The sequence below is a fragment of the Antennarius striatus genome, chromosome 21, assembly GCF_040054535.1.
Source record: "Antennarius striatus isolate MH-2024 chromosome 21, ASM4005453v1, whole genome shotgun sequence".
Taxonomy (NCBI): domain Eukaryota; kingdom Metazoa; phylum Chordata; class Actinopteri; order Lophiiformes; family Antennariidae; genus Antennarius; species Antennarius striatus.
The window spans coordinates 15976330-16002411 of record NC_090796.1 but is presented as its reverse complement, the minus strand read 5'-3'; the positions used below and the strand labels follow the sequence as shown (position 1 = coordinate 16002411).

General features: G+C 49.1%; 4 protein-coding genes across 9 annotated transcripts in view; 3 read left to right on the top strand and 1 right to left on the bottom strand.

The window, feature by feature from the left end:
- Positions 1-4390, top strand: part of LOC137588347 (disintegrin and metalloproteinase domain-containing protein 12-like) — a 62707-nt gene extending 58317 nt beyond the window's left edge. For 3 of the 4 annotated variants that reach the window (XM_068305382.1, XM_068305381.1, XM_068305383.1), the window contains 3 exons: positions 494-739; positions 2055-2197; positions 2278-3180. In XM_068305382.1, coding sequence (XP_068161483.1) covers positions 494-739; positions 2055-2197; positions 2278-2347 — 459 coding nt within the window. In that variant the 3' untranslated portion in view covers positions 2348-3180. Of the gene's footprint in view, positions 1-493; positions 740-2054; positions 2198-2277; positions 3181-3918 lie in introns of those variants that run through there. The other variant, XR_011034044.1, reaches the window with a different exon arrangement.
- A 425-nt stretch (positions 4391-4815) lies between these two features.
- dhx32a (DEAH (Asp-Glu-Ala-His) box polypeptide 32a) lies at positions 4816-9393 on the top strand. The gene is made up of 11 exons (XM_068304993.1): positions 4816-5364; positions 5883-6076; positions 6175-6550; positions 6620-6859; positions 6945-7038; positions 7149-7298; positions 7879-8070; positions 8183-8323; positions 8474-8664; positions 8741-8931; positions 9195-9393. The coding sequence occupies exons 1-11, from the start codon at positions 5104-5106 to the stop codon at positions 9391-9393; spliced, it is 2229 nt and encodes a 742-aa protein (XP_068161094.1). The 5' UTR covers positions 4816-5103.
- A 31-nt stretch (positions 9394-9424) lies between these two features.
- bccip (BRCA2 and CDKN1A interacting protein) lies at positions 9425-12532 on the bottom strand. 3 transcript variants are annotated; one of them, XM_068304994.1, is made up of 8 exons: positions 12449-12532; positions 11775-11916; positions 11408-11482; positions 11242-11322; positions 11081-11167; positions 10813-11000; positions 10360-10528; positions 9425-10237 (listed from the first exon to the last, which is right to left on the bottom strand). In XM_068304994.1, the coding sequence occupies exons 1-8, from the start codon at positions 12490-12492 to the stop codon at positions 10067-10069; spliced, it is 957 nt and encodes a 318-aa protein (XP_068161095.1). In that variant the 5' UTR covers positions 12493-12532; the 3' UTR covers positions 9425-10066. The 3 variants fall into 3 exon arrangements, with proteins under 3 accessions (XP_068161095.1, XP_068161097.1, XP_068161096.1); XM_068304996.1 differs by lacking the exon at positions 12449-12532 and adding an exon at positions 12285-12423; XM_068304995.1 differs by lacking the exon at positions 12449-12532 and having other exon boundaries at positions 11775-12097.
- A 136-nt stretch (positions 12533-12668) lies between these two features.
- On the top strand, positions 12669-18381 carry mmp21 (matrix metallopeptidase 21). The gene is made up of 17 exons (XM_068306188.1): positions 12669-12803; positions 12897-12980; positions 13056-13152; positions 13241-13315; positions 13632-13706; positions 13788-13871; positions 14006-14091; positions 14391-14489; positions 14572-14693; positions 14841-15026; positions 15164-15269; positions 15334-16168; positions 16244-16383; positions 16458-16599; positions 16705-16962; positions 17054-17226; positions 17333-18381. The coding sequence occupies exons 1-17, from the start codon at positions 12741-12743 to the stop codon at positions 17636-17638; spliced, it is 2931 nt and encodes a 976-aa protein (XP_068162289.1). The 5' UTR covers positions 12669-12740; the 3' UTR covers positions 17639-18381.
- Positions 18382-26082: the final 7701 nt, after the last annotated feature.

Sequence of the window (26082 nt, the reverse complement as noted above, 5' to 3'; positions counted from 1 at the left end):
CTCTGCAGGAGCTCCAACATCCAGAATCGATTTGAAAGCGTGACGTTTTAACGCGTCGTTCAGCTTCGTTCTTCATTTTGCGTGAACTGCTCCTTTAACTCATCGGCTGCAGAAGATTTCTCAGAATTTTTTCCGACGTTTTATCGGCGTTTTCCAATGGCGAGATGCTCCACGATGACTTACTCAAGCTTCGTCGCGTCACAAGTTGCTGCAACATCTCCGTCGTCCTGCTTCTCCATCCTCTGTTCAGTCGTCATGACGATAAATTCCATGATTAGAAGCCTGATTTTCACTGATGAGACAATCTATAGATGCCACTGGCAGACAATGAGTTAATCAATAGCGGGGGGAGGGGTTCATCTGCGCCCATCTTTGGACGTTCACCTGAACAGGAGCAGCTGGGAGCGTTTGATTTACACACCCTCGACAGCAGAAGAAGAGAGTGGTTCTGATTTGGGGGGGGGGTCTCCTCTTTTCTTTCATCCTTCTGCAGCCTCCTCGCCGAGGGGCGGAGCCTGTGCTCCCGCCGGCCCCCTACCCCTCCCACAGCCTGCGCAGGCTGCCCCAGTGCCCCCCGGTTCGCCTCAGCCACCCCGTCCCCGTGTCCCTCACCCTGTCCGTCTCGCCCGGCCCCCTGCAGCCCAGACCCCCGGTGCCTCCGCCTCACGTCCACGTGGCGTCGAGGGGGGCGTCATTTCACGGCGCCCCCCCACGGCATAACTCCTGCAGGATGGTGATGGTGAGTTGAAAACGTTTTTATTGGATTTTGTTACTCACAGCGAGCCCCACCCGGGTCTGGGGGGGGGGGTAGATTTCAGCACACCTTCACAGGGGTGTGGCCGCGACCTTTTCCATTGGAGGTTTTGCATGTCGACAGTTTTGCACTGACTCATAAAATAACGGGGTGATGGAGGTGTGTGTATGTGTGTGTGTGTGTGTGTGTGTGTGTGTGTGTGTGTGTGTGTGTGTGTGTGTCGGGGGGGGCGGGGGGCGTAGAGGTTCTGTCCCGATCTGGTTCGACTTACAGAGAGGCTGAAAGAGGAGGTTCGACATCGGCGAAGGAGTCAATTGATCAAAGACGGTCGACGCTTCGTCGGTTGGGGTGGGGGGTGGGGATGGGGGGGCAGAGGCTCCAAGGAATAGCCAGGTCCGGCCTTTTAAGATCCATTGAAGTAAAATTGGTTGCAGCCCGAAAAAGAAGGAGAGAAAAGTAAGAAGGATGAAATGAAAAATGCTGCAAAGAATTGAATGTAATTTACGCCATTGGGTCACAGAAGGGGTTAAAGTACCTGTGTCACGAGGAGCAGGATCAACACCCCCATGCAGGACGTCTTCATCCGTGGTTTAAGATAACAGAAGATAAAATGCACTTTATTGATCCCAAACTGGGAAATTTAATCAGGAAAAGTCAAAAAAAATCGAGGAAACACAAGAAAACCCAAGAAATCCAATGAACTAGAGACACGAGGACAAAACAACCGGGCAAAGAACCGAAGGAGACGTCGGCTGAAGACGCCCCAGGCTAGTCGTTATCATCAGGTACAGGTGTGGAGACGAGGCTCCGCCCACCTGCTCGGCCCCGCCTCCTGCCACACCCCAGCGCGGCAGAGCAACGTGACACGAATAGTGACGATAGACGGACGGACGGAGGTGAAAGGTCGAGACCCTTTAGCGGCACTTTTGACTTCCAAGATCGTCGCCGTTACGTCGTCATGGTTACAGGTGACACGGGTGCGATGCGTGCTGCTCGTCTGCGATGAAACATGACATCAGGATATGGAGTCTGACTGAATTTCACGGCTGAGCAGGTTTGAGGTCTGCTTGTTTGACTCGGTCGTCTCTGATGTTTGAGGAGCCCCCCCCCCCTCCCTCCCCAATCGAGACCAGATGGGGGGGGGGTAGGTAGCGAGCCTTTATCGTGATCTCAGCCTCCTAAAGGATTAAAACCATGTGACAGCTCCTCTCATCAGGAGAGGAGGAAGAGGAGAGGAGCAGCGTCTGGGCGTGACTGCCCCCTGGTGGACACTCACCCTCATTGTTCTCTGTCCTCTCAGGAGTTGGAGAAGCCCAGTCCTCCTAAGAAGCCCCTTCCTGCAGATCCGAGGGGCCCCCGTCTGGTTCGGGGTCCCGCCAACACCAACGCCACTGTTTGTGGCCCTCCGCCGACTCCCGTGCGCCCCGTCCCCCACCCGAAAAGGTGAGAAATAAACTCTAAATACGTTTTCTTTTTTAATCTTCACACATCCGTATCATTTTTTTCTAACCTTCCTCCTGCAGACCGAGTCCCAAGCAGCCGCCGACTCTACCAAAGCCTTGCGTCGTCGCCAGCGTCAAGTACAGCAGCTGAGACTTTTGGCCTGATGGGACTTATTTTGTCTTGCGGAAGAACACAAGAAATAAGAAATTTTGCACTATGAAAACTCTGGAAAAAGAAACAAACAAACCTTAAAGCGGATCTCTTGAGTTTTTGAATCAGGAGGTCCGTTGCGTCCCCACGTCTCTGAACGGTGCTACGAGTCTGAGCTCAGGTACATGTAAAGTATTTATAGGTGTATTTATTGCCACGCGGTGCACTGTGCCAGACACTTTTACCACACGGTAGCAACTACGACTTTTATAATTTGCTTCGGTTTTTGCCGACGGATCTTCACCCTGGGGTGTTTTTTTTTTTTTGTTTTAAATGTTAGAATCTGTGAATGTTTCTGCGTTTTAACGAAGCGAAGCCGTTTTTACTTTAGGGTTCAGGTTCTGGAGGAGCTGAAAAACGGAGTTTTGTGCAATTACAGACGGAACAGAGGAACCCCTGGGGTGCGTTTGTTTGGTTGTTTATTTGACAGCATGATGATGGGGCTAAAATAAATAAATAAATAAAAAACCACAGAAGAAGAAAGTGTTGCAGTCCTCCAACATGGGGAGGAATCCTTGGGTAGGGGGGGGCCTATTACTTAATAACCAGAAGAGTTGCCAAGTGTCACTGATTTGCCATTTCATTAGAGAAGTCCCAGGGTGGGTTTTTTTTTTTGGTGGGGGTGGGGGTTATGTGGGTACTGATGTATGGAGGGACCGGTGGGGGGCACCGCTCCGCTAAAGGTCACGTGATTTCCTCTGTGCCTGTCGCGTGAATCCCCGTGATTAAATCACGGAATCACTAAGGACTTCATTAACACTGCAGCATCTGGATTTTGCGCACGGGGGGGGGGGTTTTAAATCCTGTTTTCTCGCCATATTGGGGGTGGGGGGGTGTCGATCTGTCCTTTTTCATGTTTTGTACCTTTTTAATTTGGCTGTCGGGATTTTTCTTTCATACCAGATGCCAAATGTCGCATAAATCGGATTTGTGTTTTTATTTTTTATTTTTTATTTTTTTTTGGGAGGGGGGGGGTCCTGTTCTGTTAATCGGCTCAAGACTGATTTTGGACTTTTGTTACTTTTGATACTCTCATCTTTTAATACCGCACTACTTTTACACTCATCGCTTTGTTTAACAGGAGTTTTTTGGGGTTTTTTTTTTCCAATGCTCTGCATCCGATGTTGGAGTCCGGTCACGTGACTGCGCACAGCCTATCAGAATGCTTTTTAAAAATCACGACTGACTCACACACATCCTGTGTACAGAGGAACACTTACTTGGTATTTTTGGAACACTCTCAACAGTATTAGTAAAAATTGTTTTTCAAACACTGAAACTGTGTTCTTTCTTTTTCTTCTTCAAATAAATTTAGAGAAATTAATGTTTATGGATCCGTTTGGAATGTTAGAACAGAAAAGATATGCGCTCAAGGATTTTCTTCTCCAGCAGGCCTACAGTTAGAGATTCCAAACTTTTACGCACAGGCCGGCAGAGGTTCGTGGTTGCGTAATTACTTTAACAAACGAGTTCCACACTGACATCTGAAACTGCTCATCTTATCTCAACAGTGTTTCTTCAAGGTCTTTTGTCAGGGAGACAAACACAGCCTCAATCAATGCGGGCGTGGGATCGTGTGTTCACTGTAGCCTGTCAGGACGCACCGGTTCGGTCCCGGCGGGGGCGCACGGGCGGGCGGGGGCGCCCGTGATTAAAAGGATGTTCGATAACAAAAGAATCCTCTCCTAATGAGAGACTGAAGCAGATCCACGGGATAACAAGGACCCACAGCGTCACCGATGAGCGACTCCGCGCACAACACGGTCTAATTACGGAGCTCCAGAGTTCTATTTGTCCAAAACAGACGAACCACCAGACGTGTTTGAACTGCGTTTGAGTTTTAAAGTATTCACATCATTTACTTCAATAAAAGTCTGAACGCCTCCAAAGAAGGCGAGAGTCGAACTACAAGGAGTCCTGAGAGCAGAATGTGTTCACCAAATAAAAATAAAGTTATTTTATTATCATGATTTTGATTTATTTAAAGCCCTAATTTGTCAAAGTGGAGCTCGTTTGTGATATTTCTACCTGTTTTTGTGACGCATCACCGTCCTATTGTGTGTTTTAAATGTTGGAAAGGTGTGAAATAAATATAAAATTGAAATATTTTTGATTTAAAAAAAAATCAGACAAGGTTCTGATGCCAAAATTTGAAAATTGGACTTTTGATTACTTTCTAAACTTTTTTTTTTTACGAGTTATGTGATATATGAAGAATATTTGGATCATTTCTGCATCACTTATTTTTATAAATAAGACAAATCCTTGTCTTGCCATCAGAATATTTATTTATTTATTGCGTTAATCTCACAAAAAAATAAACATGCCATGTTGTGATTATTTTAGAAAATACGTCCGTCGTGACGTCACACGTGATTACCGTGAATAAACGGGTGATTATGACGCTCACTAGTGAATGTTCAGCAAATCAAAACACGTGTGGAGCCACGCTGCTGGGGGGAAATTACGCACCGGTGCGCACTGCGCGTCAGCCTTCCGCAGGGAGCGAGTCCAGTATCCTATCCCCGGAATACTTTCAGAAGTTTAGGAGCCGAGATTGGGGACCTTTTTGGGATCGATGATGAACTTCGATCCAGTCCCAAAAATGATCGAATATTTCCGATTCTAAAATGGATGAGACTCTGGAGTGATTACAGATCCTTTGTGCGCTCTTCCTCCGGATTAACGCATGAACCATGTCGGAGGCCAGTAATTCATCCGCGTCTGGCATTTACCCTGAAATCGAGGAACGTCCCCGGAGAGATTCATTTGTCTTCGGTGACGACCTGGAGTTAAATCAGTTCGATGGATTGCCCTTCTCCTCTCGCTACTATCAATTACTGGAGGAGAGGAAGACTCTGTCAGTGTGGAAGGTCAGGCGTGAGTTTGACGAGGCTGTGGTAAACAACCAGCTGGTGATCGTGTCTGGAGCAGCGAGGACTGGGAGGAGCACGCAGGTAAGGAGAAGTTCTTCTTCTTCAGAGGAGCAGATCCTCAGCGGGATTCAAACTGTAATGTATTCCTTGTTTTTCAAACTGAACCCAAACACCAGAGCGCACCAATTTTTCATGCCGCGCGTCCAGTCCCCTTCGATTTTAATGTAAATATGAAATAAACATTTGTTCTGCGTTCTGCATCCTGCGTTCCCATGGTTACACACCTCCCCTCCCATTATGTGGGCTTGTCCAGCTCAGCAGATGCTGTTGTGTGACAGACGCCACCCCGACTGACAGCTACACCTCACAAAGGCCCCATCCAGCCCCCCGGGGGGGGTGTTAGGGGACCTCCTGTCGCTAAGCCCTGATCCGCTGGAGCCGCCCCGTGCTGCCAAAGCACTTTTGCATTATGCGCGATAAGACCTCAGGATATCTCCAGCCTCTGCTTGTTTTGCAGGACGGCTTGGAAAATGAACCGCCTGTGGCCTGAAACGGAGTAGAAATGTTGTGATTAACGGTCAGCCGTCGTTCTGTTCCAGATCCCTCAGTGGTGTGCAGAGTTCTGCCTGTCTGCCCAGTACCAACATGGCGTGGCGGTCTGCTCCCAGACCAGCAGGCAGCAGGCCGTTGACTTGGCCTTACGTGTGGCCGATGAGATGGACGTCAACATCGGCCACGAGGTGGGCTACACGGTCCCCCTGGAGACCTGCTGCTCCTCTGACACCGTCCTGAGGTCAGCTGATGAGCTCCCCCTACCAGATGTAGGTTAGCCCTTCCATGAGACCTCCATGATCAACCCCCTTCCCCCACGGGATGTCTTTCGTCCCTCAGGTTTTGCACCGACGACATGCTTCTAAGAGAGATGATGTCGGACCCTTTCCTGGAGAGCTACGGGGTCATCGTCATCGACCGGGCCCACGAGAGGACGGTCAGCACCGATGTCCTGCTGGGTCTCCTCAGGGACATCCTGCTGCAGAGGCCCTACCTCAGAGTGGTTGTCCTCGCCGTCCCTCCCATGGCGGACAAACTGTTAAACCACTACGGTGGCGGCGTCCCGCTAATCAACCTGGAGGCGACGCCTCCTTCTCAGGTGGTCCACAGCCCCAGCAGCAACAAGGACCACTTCTACTCGGCGCTGAGGCTGGTGCTGGAGATCCATCGAGCCAAAGAGGACGGAGATGTTGTCGTGTTTCTGGCCTCAGACGAGGTAGGGATGCGTTTGAGGTGGACTTCATCGGACCGTCGCTGAGGCTGGTTTAATAAATGTGTTCTGCAGGAGGTGCTCTGCGCCCACAGCATCCTACGGAGAGAGAGCACCAGGCTGGGGGCCGAGCTGGGCCCGTTGGAGCCCGTGGACCTGGGTCCTGGTGCCGGAGGGCCGCTTCCAGCCCTGAAAAGGCAACCGGGCTGCAAGAGGTCCAGGAGGGTCTTCCTGTCGACCCACCGGGGGGACGATATTTGGTTTCCTGTAGAGTCGGTCTGTTTTGTCGTTGACACAGGAGTCCAGAAGAAGATGGTAAGTTCCTTCCAAAGGAAACCCAAAATATCTCCCTGAAATGTGCAGGAAGCTAACGCTACCACCTTTGGTTCTGGTTTTGTAGGTGTACCGACCAAGAATAAGAGCTAATTCTGAAGTGCTGCTACCCATCAGCCAAAGTCAGGCAGACCTACGGAAGCGTCTGGCAGGACCGGCGGGTATGCCGGTTTGTTGGATTATGATGGAACCGGTTTCATAGGTTGTCTTAATAGAACTGGACAGAATGAGGTTATTGTGTTTTCTGAATTCGACTCCGTTTCTTTCCCAGGGAAGTGTTTCTGCTTGTACCCAGAAGATATCCAGCTTCCTGTAGAAACCTCCCCAAAGATCTTGGAGTCCAACCTAACGTCAACGGTCCTGTTCCTGAAGCGGATGGAGATCGCCGGACTCGGACAGTGTGATTTCATGGACAGACCAGGTTAGGGGGGGGAAAGTGCACGAGGTTAGCGCTGAAGCATGGTTCATGATGACATGGTTAACGGTTCCCACAGACGCGATCTCTCTCTGGACCAGAGAGGTGTGTGTGGGAGGGCTTTTGACGAGGGGAAGAGCTTTTTTGGGCCCAGTCAGGCATGATTTAACCGAGTTGACAGGACCCTGCTACCAACTATTGTCCAGAGTCTGACCCACCCAAACATGAACAGAACAGGCTAAAACAGGACAGCTCATTAGCGATTGCATAACACGCCTCATTAGGGCGACACCAGACAAGAACAATGATGGAAAAGAGGAAGCCAGATATCCTAAATTTGTGTCTTTAGAGCAGATTTTGACAGAAGTTCTCCTGAAATCCATTTATTGTTGTGGTTTCTGAGAAATGTGAAGCTTTAAGCCAATAAATCCAAGACTTTATTTGATTAGAGCAACTTTTAGAAGCATGGAGTCTTTTATAGAAAGACAATCTCAGGGAACATTGGGGCAATCTTTACATTCCAGCTGTGAAACCGGGCTCCTAGTGGAATTTACGTTTCCTACTTCTACTGCCTTCCATGCTGTAGATCCTGAGGGTCTCATGCAGGCTCTGGAGGAGCTGGATTACCTCGCTGCTTTAGACGATGACGGCAACTTATCAGAGATCGGCATCATCATGTCTGAAATCCCTCTGGACCCTCAGATGGCGAAGGCGCTGCTGGCTTCCTGCGAGTTCGACTGCGTGAGCGAAATGTTGACCATCGCGGCGATGTCATCGGGTACGTACGAGACAATCATTTCTTACTACGGCGACGAGTCGGTTGCTTTCGGAGACCACGCCAGATGGTCTTGGATAAGCAAGACGCTGACCTCGTTTTTCCCGTCTTCTAGCGCCGAGCTGCTTCCTGGAAGCGCCTGCTGATACGGCCCACGAGGCGGCCCAGTGTCACAGGAAGTTCCAGCACCCTGAAGGCGACCACTTCACCCTCATAAACATCTACAACGCCTTCAAACAAAGCCAGAGAGAGCAATGTAAGATGCCCATCTGCTCCGCGTGGAAGCACCCCAACAGAATCATTTTATCCGTGTCCGATCACGACCAACCGCTTCATTAACGGACTCGTTTTGAGTTTCTTGGCATTCCTAACTTTGCCTCAAACACGACCTCGGTCCCTGTCTCAGGCCTCAGTGCTGAAAAGTGGTGCAGGGACTACTTCCTGGATCACTCCGCCCTGAGGACGGCGGAGGCCATCCGATCCGAGCTGACCGACACCCTGAACCGGATCGAGCTTCCCATCTCCGATCCCTCCTTCGGGACGAGAACCAACACCCACAACATCAAAAGAGCCCTGCTGGCCGGGTTCTTCATGCAGGTATGTGGAACCTGAACGCCGCCTTAAATGATTCCCGAACCCGAACGCCGCCTTAAATCTGTACTTTCTGCCACAGATCGCTCGGGACGTGGACGGATCGGGAAACTACTTCATCCTGGCGCACAAACACGTGGCCCACCTGCACCCGCTGTCCGGCTACGGGGCGCCGTCGCACAAGATGGGGCTGCCGGAGTGGGTGGTTTTCCACGAATACACGCTGTCCGAGAACAACTGCATGAAAACGGTCTCGGAAATCTCCCCTCAGGTGTAAGTCAGCTCATTATGGGATGTATATGCAGGGATTGATGTGGTTTTTGTGGGATGAAACAGAAGGTAAAACACAAAAGATTCACGTCAGGATTTGAATTTATTGCAAAAAAAACATGAACTAGAGCAAAAAATATTCTTCACAGGTCCAAAAAGTTTCAGTAAAGCTACAGAGATAATCACAGGAAGTGAAAATGTAACATGTTTTATTTTAAATCTCGTGCGTGTGTGTGTGTCTAAATTGTGTTCTCTACTCTTTTCAGGTTTCTCAAAATGGCACCGCTCTACTTCTTTTACAATCTGCCCCCCAGCGAAAGCCAAGACATCCTGCAGGACATGCTGGACCCGGACCGATCCAGGAAGCCTGCGGACGGGAAGCAAAACGTGGAGACAGACGGTGGCAGCGCCGCCGCCGGGTGTGCAGCAGGACCGCAGACGTACGACAGATGTGTGATTCAGTGACACAAATCGTGAATCTGAGAATTTGGGCCAAAAAAAAAAAATCCATTTATGATTGCAATTTAAGGCGAGACCGGACTGAGACTGCAGTAATTTTACATTTAGGATAGAAGTGTGAGATCGAAGCACCGCTTTGGACCGCGTCAAGACTAACGGAATGAAGATGAGTCGGGACAGGACCACCTCGACGGTACCAAAAACGTGACACAGCATCAAACTGTGATTGACGGTTTTAAAAATACGTTTTTGAGATGTAAAGAGAAGCCGAATCTTTGACTAATTGTTTTACCTGTTGTTTAAAACCAACCATTGATGTTGTGTTTATTGGCCAGTAGAACAGAAAGGAACCGAATCGCTGAGGATCCACATTCACAGCAGGTCTGAACGGGTTCCACTGGATCCGTGTCGACCCGTCCCTTTCACCATGTTCACGTCATGTTTAAGTGAAAGCTCTCAAACCGATCAATAAATCGATGCGGATTGCGATCAGTTTTTATAACAAAATTTCTCCTCATCTTGTAAAAAGTCTTTAAAAAACAAGACCAGCTGATTTTCTGTCCTCTCCCTCCACCTGATTCAAGCAAACAGATTTCTGCCGCTTGAGCAAACCAGAAATTTGTAAAAACTTTAAAATTTACAAATGCTAACGACACTGAGTCTAAGTTTATTCAGAGGTTCACAGAGCCAGGTGTTCTTTCAGTTTGTCCATAATGACGGGCATCCTGTCGGCTGGGATCAGCATCACCGTCCTGAAAGGCTTCATGGGAACGTCGTCGTACGACCACCGGCCGCTCAAACAGGAGTCGGCCTCTTCCTGAACCGAGTAGTGGAACTTAATGATGGCTTGCTGCACGGAGATTGAAAGAATATTCAGATACCAGTGATGCAAAATGTTTTTTTCCTTCTTTACAGGCATAAAGGGTGGTTTTTAATTGCAGCTTAAATCTAATTGTGCTAACATGGATTTACCTCATAGAAGAATTCCTCCTCTGCGTTGACAAACATGTATTCTTCTTCCAGAGCGCCGCCTCTGGCTAGAATCTTCTTGCCGGCCTCTTTGCAGGTTTTGCTGATCATCAGACAGTAGTGACATTTTCCACTGGGCTTGTTTGTCTTCTGAGCTTCAACCATTTCTTCCCTGAAGGGCAGAATTCCATTCAGCTTCAGTTCTCAAACACACTGATTGCAAATAGCTCTTCTGCAGACACTCCCCCAGCAAAGAGCATTTAGACAAATTTTAATTTCTCTAAATGTGTAAAAGTGCTCAGAGCCAAACTGCTTTAATTACATCCTCATGAATAAAAACGAGTAAATGTGAAATGGCTTGTATTTAATAGTCTTTTCAAAATGAGCACCAATGATGCATCTGATCTTCAAAAACATTCCCGTCCCTCAGAGGAACAAAAAAACTGTGGAACTCACAGGAGATGTTTGTACAAGGGGAGCGCAATCTGCGGCGGCACATTCACAAAGCGCTCGCTCAGCAGCAGCCCCACGGGCTTGTTGGCATCACCGACGATCTTCTCCAGCTGTTCCGTCACGCTGTGGGCGGCGTTTTTCTCGCAGTGATCCAAGATCAACTCCTTCACCTGTTCCACGCACTGCACGCCCTGGAAAAACACACACACACACGATGTTAGCTCCCCCGCCACCGCCTGTGATCGTGTCACGTCGACGCCAACCGGCCGACCTTTCTCTCGGTGAGGTTGAGCATGGTGATGAATCCGAACACTTCATCCGGGTCGTCGTCGTCGCTGTCTTCCGGAACCTCCGCTTGCTTGGAACACCATGGAAACAGACGATCATGAAACCGAAGAAGTCACGCTGAGATCCAACCATACCACAACTCACCTTGACGACAGTCCCAACGTGTTTCTGCTGAATGATGATGTCGGCCATCTCTGACGTGTCGACGTGAGCCTTCAGGAACAGCTGTCCATGCAAACAGGGCAGATGTGAGGCCAACCAACACCCCACATTATACACACATGCAACACATAGAAACGCAGTTTGAAACCTGTTGCAAGAGTTTCTGGATGCCGTTGAAGTCGTTGTCAGAGATGTTGTGTCCCTCCAGCTGCACGTCGACTTCCTGAAGGAACAATAAAATAAAGGTCAGTCAGTAAACACAAACTTATGTTTGCTTTTCTTGTTTGCAGCACTTTTTCCACCGAATAACTGATTTGTTTCTGAAGCGAATTTCAAATTACAGTCAAGATCTACTTATAAAATAATATACAGTTATCTTTATCAGTAGTTATTCACTTATTTCAAAGCAGTGGTGGAATAATTCATTCTCTTGTAATCAGCCAAGTTTAGCTGGTAGGCTAATTAGCATGCTAGTAAGGCCCTGCTACGTACTACCATAGAAAGACCCGCTTCACCTCATTAATGTCTTCATCTGAAGCCTCGCTGTTCTCCTCCTCGGAATCATCATCATCTTCGGGGTTCTCATCGGAACTGTCCTCAGTTTCTTCGGGATTTTCGCCCAAACCTACCGCTCTCCTCTTGGCCGAAGAAGCCATGCTTGTAAACAGGGAGCGCATGTGTCACCGGGGGTGGGCGGGGCGTAGTTTCGACTCGCTCCGGAAGTGAAAGCAGCTGGGACCCGGACGACGCCATTTTGGCTCACAAGTGTAACTGTTATCTATGGGACGCACCAACCTCACGAGCCAAAATGTTGGCCTGTGGCTTCAACACCGAATGGAATATACCATTTTATAAAAGGGGGTGAATTATTATTTTAAACTCTTTAAACTACGGCGTAACTCCAGTGAGTTGGCGTTATGATTAAATAACGGTTTTTTTAATAATAATATATTTAAAATGACAGTATTTTTACCCCATATATGACATATTTTTGTGACTTTACCCAAACGTTTGATATTATTTACCCCGTTCTTGACCGTGGCTGAAGTCGTCATGTAGTCAGCGGAAGGACCGATCGACGCTACATGAAATTCGTGTAAATATTGTCTTTTTTGACCATCCTAAATATTAGTTATTGTCGTAATATCTGCACAAAGTCTGTCGTTAGCATGTCACCACCAGGCTTTACCGATAAGTCCTGTTAAATCGATGTTCCAGTCGCCAAAGTGACATCCGACATGTCTTCCGGGTGTAAACAACAACAAACGCGTTAGCCGAGTTTCCTCTTCATCATAACTTCCTGTTTGCTCTTCAGATAATCTTCGGCTCTACGTCATCGTTATCATGATGTCACACATGACAGTTTAAGGGTGTAAGCTGGGCGTTCTGCGCCTTCACACCCTCCGTCCTCCAGTATTCATATTAATACTGGCTTGGTGCTGCTGCAGTCGCTACGGGTTGTACTCAGAAGGTGTCTGAAGATGCAGGTGCTGCTGCTCAAAGAGCCCAGAGAGGACGAATCTGGGCCGGATCCTTACATCAAGGTGGGTGCACTTTATTTATAACACTTCTCTGTTAATGCTTTTGCACATCTTCTCATCTTTTCTTTGTTTTTTTGTTTGTTTGTTTTTGCACAGGAGCTGGCGTCACGTGGTCATCAAGCCACCTTGATTCCCGTGCTGTCCTTTAAGTTCATCTCATTAAACACCTTGACAGATAAGGTAGACCCCATCCTGTATTTATTTTACATCTCTTGCTTAGTTTATATAATTTAAAATTTGTTTTCCCCATTTCAGCTCTTCCAACCGCAAAAACACGGAGGTTTAATTTTTACGAGTCCCCGAGCGGTGGAGGCTGTGAGGGTGTGCACGGAAGCAGAGGAAAGAAAGGAAGGTGAGAGGGATCTCTACTGAATGTCCAACAGCTCTGTGCATCTCTATAGAGCTAACCGAGAACGTCCCCGTCTCCTTTATTAATCCAGAATGGAACAGCTCTGTGAAACACCAGTGGAACACCAAATCCATCTACGTGGTCGGCAAGGCAACGGCTGCATTGGGTAAGCGTGCGTCTTCCTTTGTGATGATGCTTCCTCCGGCACCTGGCGCCGCGTCGACAGGAGTGTGTGAAGCAATGGTACGACTATCAGCCGTTTGCAAAGTGATGAAACACAGGCGGCGGCTCGTTGCGACCCACAGCTAACATTTGGTCTGCAGAAACCGAGCAGGTGCAGCAGGTTGACCTCCTTCCTTTAGCAATCTCTTTGTCGTCAGACGTTTTATGACTTATTTACTTTTCACTGACTGAATTACTTCAAATTGCTTCGCTGGAATTACTTGTATCGTAATCATTCAGTGTTTTCTTTCCTTTCCCAGTGCGAAGACTCGGCCTATCCCCTTGTGGCGAGGATACGGGGACGGCGGAGGTCCTGTCGCGTGTCATCATAGAAAGTATGACGTGATTTGAAGCACGGATAGAACACGTATGTTTGTCCCGATGACTCGTGATCTTATTCTTGACTCTCGCTGAAGGAGAGGACACAAATATTCCACCGCTTTTCTTCCCCTGCGGCTCGATCAAGAGAGAAGTCCTGCCTACGGCGCTGAAGGATAACGGTGAGAACTCCTCCCTCGTTGTGCCTCGAGATTAAAACCTGAGGAAATGAAGGTCCCACTGGGGCTCACACCAATTATAAAGTAATAACTGTGCTGCCTTTAATCGCCGTGGGGATTTCGGTCGGTCCTTCCAGGAGTTCCTCTGGAGACGCTGACCGTCTATCAAACGGCTGAACATCCAGAGCTGGAGAAGAATCTGACAAACTACTTCAGAGAGCAGGTAAAAGAACCGCGGCTCAGACTGAGTCCCAGCAGTAGAACAGAATAGAATAAAATGCTTTTATGGTCATCATTCTCACTGTACAACAATTCTTTCCAAAGGTTGCAGCGGTCAGCTTCCTTTGGTGGACTTTCTCTGACATATTTATCGTTTTTTTTCCTTTATGTTCTTGATCAATCCCAAGATGCTTTGCTCAGAGCGACACCGTCTTCGTTCGCGGGTGACCTCTGACATACGTAAACTTGGTGCATCATAAGCTGCTATAGATGTCATCATAGCGTGTGTTTTTGCTTCACCAGGGCGCTCCCGCCGGCGTCGCCTTCTTCAGCCCATCAGGAGTGAAGTTTTGCCTGGAAACTGTGCGGCGGCTCTCCGGCGATCAGCTGACTCGGATGAAGGTGCGTCCTCCTCGGTAACACACACACACACACACACACTAAACGCTCGCCACCTCTGACCGCTGCTTTACTTTTGCTCCAGTTTGCTGCCATCGGACCAACGACGCGAGACGCCATGGCGGCGGAAGGTTTGAGCGTCAGCTGTGTCGCAGAGAAACCGACGGCCGAACATCTGGCAGTGGCGATGGCTGGAGCTCTGCAGTAGCCAATCACAGACTCTGAAATGTTTTATATGTGATGCTCTTCCTATCAGCTGTGTGCACTCGGCGTGAAATAGCCTGGATAATGTAAGACGATGCTAATCCTATTTATTTAAAGGTTGTTAAAATAAACCTGGGTCGCCATTCGTTCCTTTGGAGTGTGTGTCCGGTTCTTCGCAGGTGTCACTCGTGGTCGTATCCTCCACCAAACCGTAATCATCCACATGAAAGCGAAGTTTTTAACCACTTTCAACAACATCCTACTTAAACCCGATGAAGCGTGCGTCACACGTCCTTCCAGATCTGAGTGGGTGGGAGGTTTACTTTCCACACGGAGGTGAGGAAAGCGCCTCCGGAGGTGTGGTGGGTGTGGAGAAGCTCTGCCATATAAGGCGCTCCCGCCTCCTCTCAGGAGCACAGCGACGCCACGATGCTGACTTTAATCCAGCTGATACCTTTACTTTGTTGGACCAGCATCAGCTCAGCTGGTGCGGAGAAGCTTTTCCACAAACGGGATCACTCCGACGTGGAGACCAATTCTCACCGAGCCGAGCTCATAAGGGACAAATCCGGAGCAGAGGTAATTTCTAAAAACTTTTTCCAGGTATTTTTAAGTGTGAACTCTAAACCCCGTCTTTTTGTAGTTGTTTCTCTCCAGATACGGCTTCATTAAGCCGGTGAACTGGGAGGAGATCCAGCACGAAGACGCGGAGACGTTCTTCAACGACGACTTCCTGGATGACCTTCCGGACGCCATCCAGGAGGGCGTCTCGCTGAGCCAATCCAGGGACGCTTCTCTGGACGCTGGTCAGATTGATGGTGACGGTTTCGCCCAGAACCGGGCGTTTGTTTCGGCGCTGGAAGAGTTCCAGAAGGTGTCGGGTCTGCCTGTCACGGGCGTGTTTGATGACGCCACCAAGGAGGCGATGAACAAACCCAGATGCGGGGTCCCGGATAAGGAGCTGGACCCGGACACGCTTGAAGAACATGTTGAGAACAGTTTTAATGAAACGGACGTTAACATCACGTCCAACTCTTCTGCTAACGACTTTGACGACGACGTTTTCATTTCTAACGACACAGAAACCCTCCTGACCTCCGTTTCCAATGACACCGATGCAAATGAGACAGAATACTCCAACTTATTTGACCGTATTTCAAACCACACGTCCCTAAATGGCTCGAAAGACGCCGTCAAGGCGAATCAACAGGCGGACATCGGCACAAACGATGTCAGCCTGCCGTCCAATGGCAGGCGCAGGAGGGATCTGGGCGGGGCGGGTTACGTGGCCTTCTCCAAGAGGCTGCTGAGGTGGAGGCTGATCGGCGAGGGCTACAGCAGCCAGCTGTCCATCGAGGACCAGCGGTACGTCTTCAGGCTGGCCTTCAGGATGTGGAGCGAGGTGTCGCCTCTGGAGTTCCTGGAGGACACGCGCTCCCCTCTGGAGGAGGTGGACATCAGGCTGGGCTTCGGAACCGGTACGTCCGACCTAACGTAGACGATCTGGAAGAATGAATTCAACGCAGATGAATGAAATATGTTGTTCTTCACAGGAAGGCATCTGGGCTGCAACCAGAGATTCGACGGCACCGGACACGAGTTCGCTCACGCCTGGTTCCTGGGCGACATCCACTTCGACGACGACGAACACTTCACCGGTCCCAACGCCGGCAGCGGCATCAGCCTCCTCAAAGTGAGCCGACTCCAGCTGGGGGTGGAAATATTCGTCCGTTCGGTCGCGACTCATTGGCTCTAACGAACTTTCAGGTGGCGGTTCACGAGATAGGTCACGTTCTGGGTCTCCCCCACATCTACAGACCCGGTTCCATCATGCAGCCCAGCTACCTGCCCCAGGAGGCGGGGTTAGAGATGGACTGGATGGACAGGAAGGCCATACAGCAACTCTACGGTAACGGCAGGGAAACGGCGCCATCTGGTGGAAGAAACCCAACCAGAGCCGGTTCATATTTATCTGATATTAAAGTCATCGTGTTCCCTTTGTGTTTGAACCCAGGGGGGTGCAGAGGTCGATTCAACACCGTCTTCGATTGGATCAGGAAGGAGAAGACCCCCCACGGCGCCACTGTGGTCCGCTTCAACACCTACTTCATGAGGGAGGGGTGGTACTGGCTGTACGAGAACAGAAACAACCGCACCCGCTTCGGAGATCCGGTCACCCTGCAGGTCGGATGGCGTGGGATTCCAGCGGACGGAGTGGACGCGTACGTCCACGTGTGGTCCAGGAAGAGGGATGCTGTTTACTTCTTTAAAGGTGGGGGGGTCACACACACGCTGGTGTCAGGTTACTTCCTGTTTGTCAACAGGGTTAAATATTCCATCATGTTCCTGGGTTTTGTGCTCAGGCACTCGGTTCTGGAGGTACGACGGCGAGAACGACCAGGCGTTCAGGCAGGATCCTGAAGGCCATCGCTACCCCAGATTGATCTCCGAAGGTTTCCCTGGGGTGTTCGGTCCAATCGACACGGCGTTTTACGACAGGAGGGACGCCCACATCTACTTCTTCAAAAGCAACCTGGTGAGAATGGCGTCCTCCGGTGGGGAGGTTGGATGAGACGTTCCTGCCTTACTTTTGATGAATCTTAATCTGTCATTCCGTAATTCCGTGTAATCTCCTCCAACAGGTTTACGCGTTTAACCTAGAAGCCGGCGCTTTGGCGAGAGGTTTCCCCAAAACTCTCACAGAGGTCTTCCCCGCCGTGGAAAGCACTGACCATCCTGTCCGCAACATCGACGCCGCCTACTTCTCCTACACCCACAACGCCATCTTCCTCCTGAAGGGCACCCGATTCTGGCAGGTGGTGGGCGGCCGTGATCGACGGCGCCGCCCCTTCCTGCCCCGGAACGGCCTGCTGCCGCACAAAGAAGTGGATCAACACTGGTTTGACATCTGCAACGTCCATCCCTCCGTGCTCAAGCTGAATCCCTGACGGCGACGTCCGGCGAAAATAATATCGTTGATCAAGATATGCCCTCGAGCTTTGGAGAAGGAAAGCGTCCTCGCCTCGCCTCGCTGCGCCACGGTGAAAGATGGATTTACGTCAATCAAAGAAAAGCGCAGCGAAATTTAGATTGAAGCTAAAATGATTGGAAAAACGTTGTGGTATTTTTACCCAACGCCGTTTCATTTCACTGCAATCATTCAGAAACCGCCATCGACCCCGTGATCGACGTTGGACTGAACTCTTATTAAATCAGCTCGTCTGAGGCAATCGGGCTCCCGCTGGGCCTCAGATAAGCAGCGCCGCACAATGGCCGCCATTTTAATAAACTGAAGTAGAAATCAATGACGAGCTAAAGGACCAAATGTCACAGTAAGAGGAGGAGAAATGAAGCCCTGTTCTTCTGTGGTTTCTTCCTTATGTAATTTTCCCCCTTTCAGAGACGCAAAATTAACGCCGGCGGACATTCTGCTGCCAGAAAAGAAAAGTTAGCATTAGACAACAGCTATGTTAGCATTAGCTTACCTCTAAAGTGTCTTTTTTTTCATTTTATTTAATTTGTCAGATTTTGATGAAAAATTCTGTCATGTTAATTTTACTTAACCTTATTTATGTATGTTTTATTTTGAAATAAAACATTCTGTTTCCGTGTGGGTTGTCCCTAAAGTTTCTGCCCAATCAGGAAGAAGGAAGAGTCAACAACCCGGAACAGAACGGGACATCTGAGGTGACGTCAGAGACGTTACTTGTAAATATTCATTCAAAATTAATATTTACAATTAAAAATAAATCAATCATATCCGTTTGAGTCCAGTTTGTTGGTTGGAGGCGGAATGATTAATTGATGATTAATTATTAACTGATTAATGAGTTTTCTCTCTAACTTCCGTACTTGCCGGAGCCCCTCCCACCTTTTGCTTACCATTTCCTGTCCGCGCCTGATTGGCCCGGAAGTTCCACCTGTTCCTAATAAACCCTCCGCTTTTTCATACATTTGGATGTTCGTAATTCGGATTACTGTCCCTGCTGGTCTTTTTCGCTGGTTTACATTCATGGCTGCCTCTCGTAAGTTTTGTTTTCTTTACATTTCTTGTGGTAATAAATTATAAAAATCTTTGAGCTCGAATTTTCTGCAGGAAGCGTCTGTGTTGAAATCCACCTGCAGTTAGACGTCATTATTAGCTTGCTAGCTATAAATTAAGTTATTAATAAGTTATTAATAAGGTATTGCTACATCGTGCTGACACACAAACTGATTTAACCTGCTTGTTTTTCTTTATTTAAACCTCTCATTAAATTCAGACAACTGAACCTTTAACGGACCGTAAATGAACCCCACACACCCACTGTGGGGGAGCTGCTGCGAACAGAGAACGTCTCTTGCAGTATCAACTCTTGCCGCTAGATGGCAGCCGTAGCCCACAGAAGCGGCTTAAGCATTTTTTTTATTTACTGCTCAGAGGCATCTCTGTCGTTTTAATTCACTGATACTTTTATTTTATTTACTCCCGATGGAGGTGGTGGTTTGAAACTCAATAGGAAACAGAATTCTGTGAGTTAAACTTCCCTTTTTTTTTGTTTTTTTGTTGAAATTCTATCTATTTGAAATCAGCCTGGTGACTTTGATTCTGCAGACATCAGGTTCATTCTAAGAGCAGCAGCATCCCTTATTTAGATGCCAGCTGTATGTGCCCACTCCACCCCACCCATCTCAGCTGAAATAACAGGTTATAGAAATATATTGGTGTTTGTAAAGGGAATCTGTAGCCGCTGCCAAACGTTTTTTTTCCGCCACGCCGGCTTAGAGCGCAGCTCAGCATTTATTCTGCAGTAATAAGGGTGGAATTCAGACTTTCCTGGGAAGCGGATTTGGGAGTTGAAAGTTGCACATTACCTCTGAGCGGCTTCGTTAACAAGGCTCCGGCTTGTTTGCAGAGGTGCAGAAATCAATCAGCCTCTCAGAGACGTGCGTGAAACACATGCGGGAATAATGAACGTGCACATGCATTCACAAGCAGGCCTCTCCTCCCTCCCTGATCCTCCTCTCCTCTCCCTCTCTCTCTCTCTCTGCTCCTCTTCTTGCCCTCAGATAAAGAAATTTGGGATTAAAAGAGGAAACACTGCCTGGATGCCTGTTTGACTGCTTCTCAATTTCACATTCAAATCAATATTTCAGAAGCTTTTATCATCAAATGGTTCAGAGCAAAGTGCTCCTCGCTGAGGATCTTTAATGTCGACGAGAGGTAAATAGGATTTGGGATCCAGAAACCGAAGCTTTTCATGCTGTCATCACACCGTGACGAAGGAGAAACTGCTTTTTTTTCTTGTGTGACGAGAAACTGAGTACGTCTGCAGTAAAAGCAGTTTTTAAAGGAGAGGGAATGTGACACCCCCCCCCCCCTTCTTTTGGGTACACGTGTATGCGTGTACAGTAATCACATGTCTCCTCCAGGTAATAGTCCAAGCCGCACACACTCGCGTGAATGAGGAATGCAAATCACGTAATGAAGTGTTGTTTGTGGCCTCATGCAGAAAGCAGAGTTTAGCTCCTCACTAAATACCTGCTGGATAAATAGAGTGGGTGGGCGGGGCACGGCGAGCAATCCGCCCCCGCAGGCAACCCCCCACCCCCACCCACCCGATTCGCCTCCTTGTGTGGTGCAGGAATGTCTCCCACCCGCTGCACCCTGAACCTTGACCCCCAGCTGAGGAGGAGTTGTTCCAGACAAAGCAGGGGGGGGCTTTCTGGGGATGTTGGGGTGAGTGGCAGCTGCAGGTCAAAGGGGGGGGGGGGGCTGTCCCCATGCATGCCTTCTTTTTTTGGAAGGGGCGGGTGGCTCTGGGAAAGTGACAGGAGATGGATGTGGCCTGGAAGGAGCTGTCAAGAGGAGGCGTGATGTTTGACTGGTGGCAGGAGATTTTATTTCCACCTGACCTGAAATCTAAATTTTTAAAAAATCAAGGGGAGGGGGGGGTCTGTTCCTCATATCCAACATCTCCAGATCTCCTCACCTCCCATCTCCTTTCTTCTATTATTGCCCTCCCTTTTTGGATCAGAAGAACAGATGGGGTTTAACTCAGGGGGTGGGGGTTGGAAGGGGGAATTTGGATTTTTTTTTCTGGCCAAATTTCAATTGAGAAATTAGCAATTTGTAAAAAAAAAAAAAAAAAAAATCCTTCTTTTCCATTTAAAAATGTGTCTAATGGAGAAAAATCTTCATCGGAAATTCCTCCTCAAGCTCCACCTCCTTCAGCTCTGAACCTGTCGATCCCGAGTCCCCGTAGCTTCTGCTGACATCATCCTGATGATTCTAATCCGGGTCTACATGATAACCAATCAGTCAGGAGTTCAAATATCTCTCCCAGAGTTCCTCTTGTTACGTGAACGCCCACTCTTATTGAGGCGAGGGACGCAAAACACTGCCGCCCGCACCTCCGGATTGGATTCACAGGGATTTGTTAGTGAAAAACCGTCGTGTGATGAGGAAACGATGAGGCAATCCGGATATTTCTGTCTGTAACTCTAAATTGGTGTCACTGCAGTAAATTGTGCATTCTTACCTGCGCTCCAGGAAGTGCATTAGGGAAAATGGTAGGAAGCTGCTCTTCCTCGGTGATGTTCACGCCTTAAATTTGGGAATGTTGAATAGGCAGGGATTTTGCTGGGAGCTGAAGTCCGGGCTTCATGTAGGTCACACCTCATTAGGACAAATTTAAAAACTTCTTGCCGTGACTCCGTACGGAAAATGAGAAGGAGGTGCCGCCCCGTGCGGGTCACGGATTTAAAACACCGCCATTTCACCTCCCTCTGCGGAGCGTTTTTTTTTTTTTTTTGTTTGATCTAAATGTGAATTTTGGGGGGTTGGGGGGGGGGTGGAACGGCTGGTTGAAGGAGCGGTGACAAATCCAGACTGACGTTGCCACCTCGCCGTCCTGAAATTGTTCAGGAGTCGTCGTGCCAGCCTCTTTGTTGGGAGATTAATGTTGCGTCAGTCACATTCTTTGTGCGAGGGACACTCGCCAAACTGCATGGTGAAATCTAGCTCCTCCAAAAAAAAAACCACCCGTTCTGATGCGGAGGAAAAAATGGGAGCGCGGCGTTTTGGAGCGAATCATAAATCTATCTGACATGCATGGGCTCCCGCTGTTATGAGCTATTGATATCCTGCCAGTCAAAGCTTTCCGTTCGTGGCATCATCGGCCTCTGTTTTAAGTTTTGCGTGTTTGCATGTAGGAGGATGGTTGTCGGGGTGTGCGGCTGCGTGCGCACGCCGTTGTGAATCAGGAGGCCCGTCGTTGGCAGCTTGGCTTTGGGGCATGACACATTTCTGAGGGGCTTTGGTTCCCTTCGCCTGATAATTCCTTCCATTATTCAACCGTTGGCTGGCAGAAGAAGTGATCATGAATAAAGTAAATCCGTGGGCCTACGAGCGCCGACAAGACAAACACGCTATTTGCACTCATTTCCTGCGCTCGTCCTTGAAGATGCACCGCCGCGCTGCTAGCAGGAGGTGCGGCGAGTCGCCAGGGTTCTACATGTTCGTTTTAAGCAGCGAACCTCATTCCGGCGCAGTTGAGTGCGGCGCTCGAGCACGAGAATGGGCGCCGCCGCACGCTGCCGTAATGAAGTTGTAGTCCTGTTTCCTCGCTGCACTCTGTTGGAGAAACAAAGCTAATCATAGCGAGAGCGACCCCAGGCTGCTGCAACAGAAGGACCAGGTGCTCCATCTACCCCCCCCCTTCTTCTTCTTCTTCTTCATGTTTTTTTTTTTTGCCAAGCACCTGCCTTTAACCATCTGCACCTGCTGTCTGCAGGAAGACGAGGGCGCGGCGCGCATACGGGGAAAGACGCGTCGCTTATCACCGCCGTAAATCTTAAACGTGTCCGGCGCCGACCGCCATTGTTGACCCGACAGGAAGCTGAGATAAAACAGCCCCCAGGGTTGCAGAGCAACTGTCAGACGCTGCTGGACGGGTGTCGGATGTATTCAGGAAACCAGGGCCCTTTTCTGTCCCTCCCGCCTCCCACTGTTGTCTGATTTTAATCTCCTCAGCAACAGACCCCTGATGTATTCGGTTCACAGGAAGGTCAAGGACGAACCAGACGCCCCGCCCCCGTCCTGCAACACAGCTTGTGTGGAGGAAAAAAAAAAAAGTCAATACTCCGAGCTGCCACGCCTCCCCCTCGGCAGGACGTCCCATAATTCACTCCGGCGTCGCTGATTTCCACATTTTTAATCTAAAAGGTGTTACGATGGTTTCCTGAAGCGTCTTCTGAACAGTTTTTTTTTTTCAAATTTGATTTGAATCATTTCAGAGAAATCTGAATTTAAAATTTATCGACCTGTATTGGAATCCTGATTAACCTGCACCTTAATCCAGATCAATATGCACCTGAATTCAGATCAGTTTGCACCAGAATCCAATTCATCCTGCACCTTAATCCAGATCACCTTGCCCATGAATCCAAACTAACCTGCCCCTGAATCCAGGTCAGCTTCTACCTGAATCCAGTTCAAGCTGTCTTTTAATCCAGATCAACCTGCACCTGCACCTGAATCCAGATCAACGTCTACCTGTATCCAGATCAATTTGCACCGTAATCCAGATCAACCTGCATCTGAATCTAGATCTATCTGTAGATTATCACAAATCTAGCCTGCAGATCTGAAGCGAGGATCCTTCTGCTTCTGTGAAGGCTTCGGCGTTGAAGGGGGGGGGGGTACTGCAGGGCTGCGAGCGGCTGCCACCTCACCCGGGCGTCCGCCCACCTCGGCCCGCCGCCACCGCCGCCGCTGGCAGCGTCTCCTCACCAGACGCTGCTCCTCCAGATAAACAAATGCTGGACAAATTTCTCTTTGTTAAACCTGTGTCGGCCGCTGCATAGCAATGAGGCCCGGTCCTGCCAGCGCTCCCGTCCAGCCGGTAATGATCCTCTTGTCTGGGGGGGGACAATGAGGAGCGAAGGCAGCGGGGGGGGGGGGCGTCTGCTGCTCCACACATTCCTCCTCCTCCTCCTCTTTGGACCATCTTGGTTTTGATTTCTGTCGCTCAACACCTTCTCATCGCTCAGCCGTCTCGTGACACACGCGTCCGTGCATGAGAGATTATTGACATGAAATTGCGGCGGAATGAGAATAAAAGTCTAATCTGGGTGCTTGACGGATCATCCAGGGAGGGGGCCACCTTTGAGTCCGGCCCGCTTCAGTGATGCACCGTTAAGATGTGCGTCTTTAAAATCCTCGTCTTTCTGTGGGGAGAAAAAAAACAAACATCTGTGCCGTTCTCCGTGGACTCTACCTAATTATGCATGGAAAATGTCTGAGGGCTGGGGGGGGGAGGGACGGGTGTGTGTGTGTGTGTGTGTGTGTGTGTGTGTGTGTAGGGGGGTGGGTGGGGTTGAGGACTACATGTGGCTCGAGTGCATTACGAGAGGCTGCCTGAGTCTACTTTGATAGCTGGCAGCTGGATCCGGCCGCTCCGGACCGGATTGCTTTCAGAACATCACGCATCATTACGGCTGAGAACAGCGCCCGGATCAGGAGGTCGCTGCGATAATGAGGCGAAGGCGACGAGGTAAAGGCATTCAAATGGGACGTGCATTTACCTCACCGAGCCGGGAGGAAGAAAAGGGGGCCACGTCTCATTTTGTGGAGGGGCCGACCCCCACCCCCCCATTGGGGGTCACATCCAATTAAAGGAGGAGACAAATGTGGTATTATCATCCCGGTGTCGAACACAAACGGGCGACTATCGGAGAATCGTTTCAGATCCTCATTATTCCCCCCTTTGCTCGCGTATGAATATCCTCCTTGACAAATATGCATGTAATGGGACTGCGAGGAGAGCTAACGCACCCCCCCCATAAAAAGGTACTCCTCTAGCTGTTGCTCAGCAGCCATGCATTTGATGAACGTTCAACACGGTGATCCGGGTGTAATAGATTTAAAGTGTGGCGTTCGCCGACTGCACCTTAATCATCTCGCCGAGCGCGAGGGCGGAAGAAGAAGTCAGATTCTTTACTTAAATCTGCGCCAATCAATTTTTTCACGTTAGCCGCGGGCCGAGCGACAAACGTCGGGGCTTAGTCGTGGTGGATGAACTTGCAGACACCAGATTGTCCTGTTTTACCGAGCGTTTCGGAGCTATTTCCAGCAAAACCAGCATCGATAAACGTGTCGTTTTGTTAGCCTTGCTGCGCCGAAACGTCGCACCAAAGCGCGAGTCGTCAAAACGATGAGTTTAGCAGCAAATGAGCCAGATGTGAAGCGATTATTGGGACAACATTAATCAAACAGCATCTAACCAACTCCGCCCCTTTACCTGGTGCAGCGCCAGGTAAAGGGGGTGGGGCTACAACCTGGAGCTTCTCCGGATATCCTTCCAACGGACACGCGGCAGTATTGATGCACCTATTAATTGTTGCGTGTAAATTGGCGTGTTTGCATCGTTGGGGTGCCACCCTGACAGGAAGTGGACACGGTCAGGTGAGAGCGGTGCGAGTTTTGCTCTTATTTGTTATTTAAGGTGTTGAAGTCCGTGGACGCCGGGCGTCTCCTGGCGGTCGGGCTCGTCTAATTGCTGGATGCAGCAGAGCCGCCGTCGCTTCAAACGACAGACGCTCTGATTTACTTTTTATTGCTGAATCTTACTCCGGTAATGAAGTTGGGACTGTTATGTTTCTCTCATTACCTTTTCATTAAAGATATGACTAGAAAATGGGGTTGCCATGGCGATGGCTCCACGAAGTCTCCGAGCCGTACGCCGAGCTGCATTGTTTACTCTTTTGCCAAGAGTGCTGTGTTGAATAGGAAACGAGTAGAACCCCACACACACACACACACACACACCCTCCAACCCCTACACCCCCCACCACCCCTCTGCCGTGCCTTCATCTTTTCTCCTTTTCTTTTATGGATCAAACAATGACCTGCAAATAGAACATTCTTCAGTGGTCCTATTTGTTAATGCTGAGAGGTTTCATTAGCTCGCTCATTGCTCCCAAAATGATGGCTGACGCTTTTCGGTGGGGCGGGTGTGAAAGAAATGGTAATTCACGGGCTGTAAGTAGTAATTTACACAGAGGAGATTAAAGAAAATGGTATGGAACCATTTTGTCTAAATGACATTGGGCTTAATGTCTGCAGAAGCAGCCGGCGCTTTCTTTGAGCGTTACCTGGAGCAGAATGGGCGCCTTTCATTTCCTGGTGATGGATGAATGTGAAACATATATATGGATATGTATATATGTCATCTATAGGGGTGCATTAACCCATCTATCAGTCAAAATACCGCCTTAAAGGAACGCTCCACCCCAAAATCAGCCTTTATCTTGTTGATTCTTATTAATTCCTGATGTAATCAATATTTTTAGTGCATTTCCAGATCTTCATAGCCAGTCAGCGCCGCGGAATTTTCTTGAATAATTCAGA